Source organism: Macrobrachium rosenbergii, chromosome 6 (assembly GCF_040412425.1).
Source record: "Macrobrachium rosenbergii isolate ZJJX-2024 chromosome 6, ASM4041242v1, whole genome shotgun sequence".
Classification (NCBI taxonomy): Eukaryota; Metazoa; Arthropoda; class Malacostraca; order Decapoda; family Palaemonidae; genus Macrobrachium; species Macrobrachium rosenbergii.
Window position 1 is genome coordinate 46369267 of NC_089746.1, and position 7245 is coordinate 46376511.

Genomic DNA, 7245 nt, shown 5'->3' on the forward strand with positions numbered 1-7245 from the left:
ATGCTGAATTTAGCCAAAGTCCATAAGAATCTCAAATCACTATTATATCATTCTCTCATTTGTACTGCATTTTCACTTTGCTCTAGCAATGTCTTTTAGGAAAAGGGCTCGCAACCTCATCTCACAGACTGATGCTAAGGGTTTTGCAACAGATGCGAGAAGCCAACTGAATGTTGTTAAATGGTATTTGCTGTACTGTTTATTCTAAGTTATTATGTTGAATTATTCCCTCATAAAGTCACCAATTTCCTCTCATTTAATCACTGTTTACATTAACCTTTTATTTTACCCTCACAAGACGAATTAAAACACTGGAGTCTGTTATTGTTTTTATTTACAGAGTTTGATACAGAAAGACATATAGATGAAATGGATTAATACAGTTATGTATATATACATGTATCATACAAATCGCGCGTTCTTTCTTTATACAAATATACATCAACAATTATAATTGTATAATTAATCATTAATTATTTACGCTACACAGAAAATTCCATGACACACTGATGGAAATAAATCTGCAGAAGGAAAAATCATTGTTGCCAAGTGATATTGAGCCTTAAGAAATTTAAGATAAGAAGTAAAAAATTAGGGGAAAATATGTCTTTTAAGTGGAAGGAGTAAAGCGGGAATAACTCTTGGAAATAATAATAATAATAATAATAATAATAATAATAATAATAATAATAATAATAATAATAATACTGAGACAGAAGAAAAACTTCAAATGAAAGGATATTGAAAATGAACTAAAGTTTTAAGTACTTTTCTTTGCCATAGCAATGCAACGGCAGTTTTCGGAGGTCAAGGAAGAATATAATTTTGATGATGAATATAGCGTAAGAAATGGAATATATGGAATTTATGAAAGCACACTACACGTATTAATTTGTAGATCGTCCTTGACATAAAAAAAATGTAGACAGCAAGGGGGGGCAATCAGAAATCATTAATGTTTTAAGGTTAGAAAAAGAAATGATCACAATAGATATAAAATCTTCTCCGCTGATGCTTTATAAAAATTTACAAAAAACGCAAGCGTCGGAAGGCTTATGTTTAAGTATATGGCAACTTCATTTGACACCCAAATAACAAGGTAAGAGGTTTTTAGATATAAAAACCATGACACGCATTGCAGAGGCTGCCTTGTGGGCAGTCTCCCTTTTTTAAAAACAGATGACTATTATCTATTTTCCGAGACGTCTTCCTCGTCGGCAGATGGGAAGAGAAAAATGAGTAACACTTGACTTTGAACTCTCTTTTGGGGACAAGCTGTGGAAGTTAGGTCAGACCAGGTCGCGTTTTGCTGGCTGATTCAGTTATGAATCCATTACGTCAAATTGACGATCTTTTTCGTTATTCCTGCGATGAAAAAAAATATATATATAAATAAATCATCGTTTTCGCCATGACGTGCGAACGTCAAGTCAAGCGTTACCGAAACGATGAGCGATATCCTTCGTCGGCGAGGACAGCGTCCCTACTGAAGGAGGAAATTCGGGATGCCGGAGGAGGAGGAGGGAGGGTAGGAGGAGGAGGAGGTAGGGAGCGGATGACTGGAGGAGGAGGAGAAGGTGTCCCCGGGCTGCACTCATGAGCAGGTGGGCGAGACCACTGGAGTCGTCCCGTAGGAGTCCTGCTCGGGCCCCGTGGGTGTGGGTTTGTTACGCTCCGCCCAGGGCTTAATGTTTTCGAGGGCGCACAGCGAGGCGTTGGAGTTGTAGAGTGGGGTGGTGGGCGGGTCGGTCAGAAGGCCCTTGGACAGGGCCTCCGCCTGCAGTGACATCATCAGCCTGTTGGTGGCCTGACGCTCTGCCTCTCGTTCCTCGGCCGCCTGCCGTCTGAAGGGGAGGAGATTGCGATAATGTTTATATTATATATATATATATATATATATATATATATATATATATATATATATATATATATATATATATATATATATATATATACAAAAAGAGAGAGAGTTCTTATTTTCTTTTAGGCTTATCTTAATTTCTGGGATTGTAATTTAGTTGAATGCTGTCGCGCTTATATTTTGATACAAGAATTCCGTTATCAACATCCACTGGAAAAAAATTCTGATAACATTTATCTCTCTCTCTCTCTCTCTCTCTCTCTCTCTCTCTCTCTCTCTCTCTCTCTCTCTCTCTCTCTCTCTCTCTCATATTTCAGATATGTATATCCACTCGCGTAATTTTAAAATATACGTAATAGCTTCTGTATACTGTAAATGTATGTAAATTAAGCACCCACATTTAAATAACAAAACTATAAACAGTAAATTATATTAAAAAATCACATTATTTAGCTAAGTGCCAACAACTGACCTCCATTTGGTTCGCCTGTTCTGAAACCAGGTTTTGACTTGGGCATCGGTCATGTTCAGCTGTTTTGCCAACTGGGCACGCTCGCTAGATGCCAGGTATTTTTGCTTGTTGAATCTCTTCTCGAGTTCATTGACCTGCGGGAGATAAGATGAATCTGTTAATATAAGCGGGACGGAAGCGGGTACAGAAGAATGTGATAGCTCTAATTATGTCAGAGGTAAAATCAACAATTATTACAAGGAATAGAAAACACTCGAGAGGGCATACCTCTCTCTCTCTCTCTCTCTCTCTCTCTCTCTCTCTCTCTCTCTCTCTCTCTCTCTCTCTCTCAATATTTACACACATTAGATATGTGTTTGTGTATGTATGTATGTATGTACATGTACATATCTATCTATCTATCTATTTATATATACATATGATATATATATATATATATATACATACACACATACATACATATATGCATCGTGTGTAATTTGTAATATGTATATGCATATATGTGTGTACGAATGTATGTATGTACACATAATATGAATATAGCCAAGTAAGGGATTAGATACTTGATAAAAAATAGGGCATAGATTTTGGCAGTCATAGCATAAACTGATAACAATTGCACCTGACTCATTCTTTTTTAATCTCATATATCGTTCTTTTTCCTCTTACCTGAACGCGAGTGAAGGACGTTCTCGGCTTCTTGCGTTTTGGGGGCGTCCTGCTCTGGTACGGGTGGCCGATGCGGCGAGCCAGGGGGAAAGGTCCTGCGGAAGACATTTTTGGGAGGGCTTTAGTTTTAATAATAATAATAATAATAATAATAATAATAATAATAATAATAATAATAATAATAGTAATAGTAATAATAATAATAGTAGCAGTAGTAGTATGAGTGAGGAATTTTCATCAAAAACCTTTAATAATAATAATAATAATAATAATCATAATAATAATAATAACAATAATAATAATAATAATACTGATACCCGTATCGACAGCTTTCATTGATAAGGTAATACTAATTACAGTGATAAGTGAAATGATTGTGTTGTATTTATATAATAAGGTTTAGTGATTACTGATGATACTTCTAATAAGAAGGATTACATTAGCAAGAGCACTATTTGACACACAGTCTTAATTATACAAGGATTTGTGCATGGAGCATCCATATATTAGACTGGGTAATTAATCTTCAGTAGCCTGATAGAGTATCGCGTTCAAGTTATACAGCATTTAGGCCTCGAGTCTTCAGAGCAAGTTTTAGTTAACGAAAAGTTACGAAGTTTTCTGTACATCGTATAATCAAGGCCACCGAAAATATATCTATCTTTCGGTGGTCTGGGTATAATGCTGTTTGAGCCGGGTCCCATGAATCTTTAACCACGGCTCGGTGGTGGCCTGTCCTATATCGTTGGTAGTAGTACGATTATGGCTGACTTTAACCTTAAATAAAATAAAAACTACAGAGGCTAGAGGGCTGCAGTTTGGTATGTTTGATGATTGGGGTGGTGGATGATCAACATACCAATTTGCAGCCCACTAGCCTCAGTAGTTTTTAAGATCTGAGGGCGGACAGAAAAAGTGCGGAAAGAAAAATGCGCGGACAGAATAAAGTGCGGACGGACAGACAAAGCCGGCACAATAGTTTTCTTTTACAGAAAATTAAAACTAATAGTTCAGGATAATGATACTGAAAGGCACTAAAATCCATTTCTGTATGTTATAATAATAATAATAATAATAATAATAATAATAATAATAATAATAATAATAATAATAATAATAATAATAATGAAAAAGTTCCCCATGCTTCCGCTAAATAAGCCGAAACAATAATAATAATAGTATAATAATAATAATAATAATAATAATAATAATAATAATAATAATAATAATAATAATAATAATGGTTCCTCCTGGTTTCCGCTAAATCAGCCGCCAAAAATTTTTAAAAATCTCACCGCTACCTGAATGTTAAATGAAAAGTGATGCGCACAAATTTACAATAAAACTTCCCATCAACAGAGACAAAGAAAATGACAGTAAAATATGGGTTATAGGAGCGGACATAAGTGAGCAAAAACTGCTGTGTATCATTCACTCCTTTTTCTTAGTCCTTTTTCAGAAATATACGTTTGGCATTTCGCTGTAGCCAACTTCATAATACTCCACATTTTTTCCTTTAATCCTAATTTATTTCATGTATTACATTTTGGTCACATGATAATACTCCACATTTTTAGTTTTCTGTAAAAGAAAACTATTGTGCCGGCTTTTTCGGTCCGTCCGCACTTTTTTCTGTCCGCATATTTTCTGTCCGCCCTCACATCTTAAAAACTACTGGGGCTAGAGGGCTGCAAATTGGTATGTTGAACATCCACCCTCCAATCATCAAACATACCAAATTGCAGCCCTCTAACCCCAGTTTTTAGTTTATTTAATGTTAAAGTTAGCCACTATTGTGCTTCTTAGCAACGGTATAGGATAGGCCACCACCGAGCCGTGATTAAGGTTTCATGGGCCTCGGCTCTACAGTATTATGCCGAGACCATCGAAAGATAGATCTATTTTCGGTGGCCTTGATGATACACTGTGGTGGCTGTACGGAATACTCGATTGTGCCGAAGAAACTTCGGCGCATTTTTTACTTGTTTCATTTAATCCTAATTTATTTCGTGTATCACATTTTCGTTCACCTGATAATACTTCATATTTTTTCAGTTAATCCTCGCGTATTTCATGTATCACATTTTCGTAGATATTCTTATTTTTCTCCCTAGCATTTTAAATAACAAATATGTCAATTCTCTTACTGCTAAGTTAAGTCTCTCGAAAGGTAGAGCGGAGATAGGGTAAAAAAAAAAAGTAGGATACTGTAAGTTATTAGGATGTCGTTGATAAATCTTTCTGTTCAACGTCGTCCTCGACAAATCTCTCTTTTGGCCATCGTCCTCGACAAATCTCTCTATTGGACATCGTCCTCGATAAATCTCTCTATTCGACGTCATCCTCGACAAACCTCTCTATTGGACATCGTCCTCGATAAATCTCTCTGTTCGACGTCGTCCTCGACAAATCTCTCTGTTCGACATCGTCCTCGACAGATCTCTATTCGACATCGTCCTCGGCAAATCTTTCTATTCGACGTGCTCCTCGACAAATCTTTCTATTCGACGTCGTCCTCGACAAATCTCTTTTCGACGTCGTCCTCGACAGACCTCTCTATTGGACATCGTCCTCGATAAATCTCTCTATTCGACGTCGTCCTCGACAAATCTCACTATTCGACGTCGTCCTCGATAAATCTCTATTCAACGTCGTCCTCGACAAATCTCACTATTCGACATCGTCTTCGACAGATCTCTATTGGACATCGTCCTCGACAAATCTCTATTGGACATCGTCCTCGACAAATTTGTCTATTGGACATCGTCCTCGACAAATCTCTATATTGGAAATCGTCCTCGACAGATCTCTATTGCGACATCGTCCTCGACAAATCTTTCTATTCGACGTCGTTCTCGATAAACCTCTCTATTCGACGTCGCCATCGACAAATCTCTGTATTCGACGTCGTCCTCGATAAATCTCTCTATTCGACATCGTCCTCGACAGCTTTTAATCAGCTCAGTGGTCTGGTTAAACTAAGGTATACTTTTTTAGATCTCTATTGGACATCGTCCTCGACAAATCTCTTTATTCGACTTCGTCCTCGAGGCGTCTTGGCCAGGAATTGCTTCCTGGGGCTTTTAAACGACCGGAGACTCACGTCAAACGACAATCAGACCGCCTTGATGAACTCCTGTTTCGTAATGCACAGCAGTAAACAGCCTCTGATGGGGGTCTTATCCTTTCTTTAATGGACCTTTTACATGCTGATGGTGGTCTACGCTGTGCATGATTTCGAAATGGGATAATTGGGGAGAGAAGGGAGTACGACGCCCCTTCCCGCCTCTCCCCCCGACATGCAATTTTCGTTAGGTTTTGACTGTGATGTTCTCCTCATCAAAAGGAGAGTCTTCATTTCTTTATTACTGGTGGTGAGTGATGCTGTTTGGTTATTTTATGTTTTCTCTTTAGTTTTCAGTACCATTTATTATTATTATTATTATTATTATTATTATTATTATTATTATTATTATTCAGCGGATGAACCCTATTCGTATGGAACAAGCCCACATGGGACCGCTGACTTGAAATTCAACTTCCAAACAATATGGGGTTCATTTGAAAGAGGTAGCGGAAGGTAATAGGAAATACAAAAAGAAGAGATCAGTTATTAGAAAAAGAAAAAAATCAATTTACATATTAACAAATAAATGGATAAAATGTAGCTAAATTATTAAGATGGAAAGAGACTGGTTTTAAGGGAGTAAATGCGTTGCACCTGCGCATTGCGAGAGACTAAGTGAACAGTAAGAAAGTGTTACTAATATGTTACTTAAAACTCTGAGGAGAAAAATAAGAATAGCAACAAAAATGTGATACATGAAATAATTGAGGATTAACTGTAAATACGTGGAGTGTAAGATGCTGGGTAATATGATCTAGAGCGGTGATTTATATTTCAATAATTTTCTTCTTTCATAACGCCATGACAAATTGCGTTATTAATTTTATTGCACTTCCAGTGTTTGGTTACTTTCATCATTTTCTGCGCTATTACCGATTCAATTCATCTGCCTCCTTCCTTGCAGTCTTTAATTCAGATTCCAAATCTTCGCAAATGCATCAGTAGACTTGTTGAATTTAACTTTCTTCACCATCATTTGTCTGGTAACACTGAGATTTTTAAAAGTGGTCATGAAAGCATCTACGTATTCGGGTAAATTCTATTTCCATTTCAAAAGCACGTCATAACATACCGCGCTTCTCATTTGTTAACTTTATGGCGAATCGCAACGAACAA

At 36.9% G+C, this 7245-nt stretch overlaps 1 protein-coding gene across 1 annotated transcript in view; it reads right to left on the minus strand.

Annotated features, from left to right (window-relative positions):
- Positions 1 to 316: 316 nt before the first annotated feature.
- The window catches only part of LOC136839509 (T-cell leukemia homeobox protein 2-like), a 23311-nt gene continuing 16382 nt past the window's right edge, over positions 317 to 7245 (minus strand). The window contains exons 2-4 of the mRNA XM_067105683.1: positions 3003 to 3097; positions 2334 to 2467; positions 317 to 1844 (exon numbers count right to left, since the gene is read on the minus strand). Of these exons, the coding sequence (XP_066961784.1) occupies positions 1595 to 1844; positions 2334 to 2467; positions 3003 to 3097 (479 nt within the window). The 3' untranslated portion in view covers positions 317 to 1594. The remainder of the gene's footprint in view (positions 1845 to 2333; positions 2468 to 3002; positions 3098 to 7245) is intronic.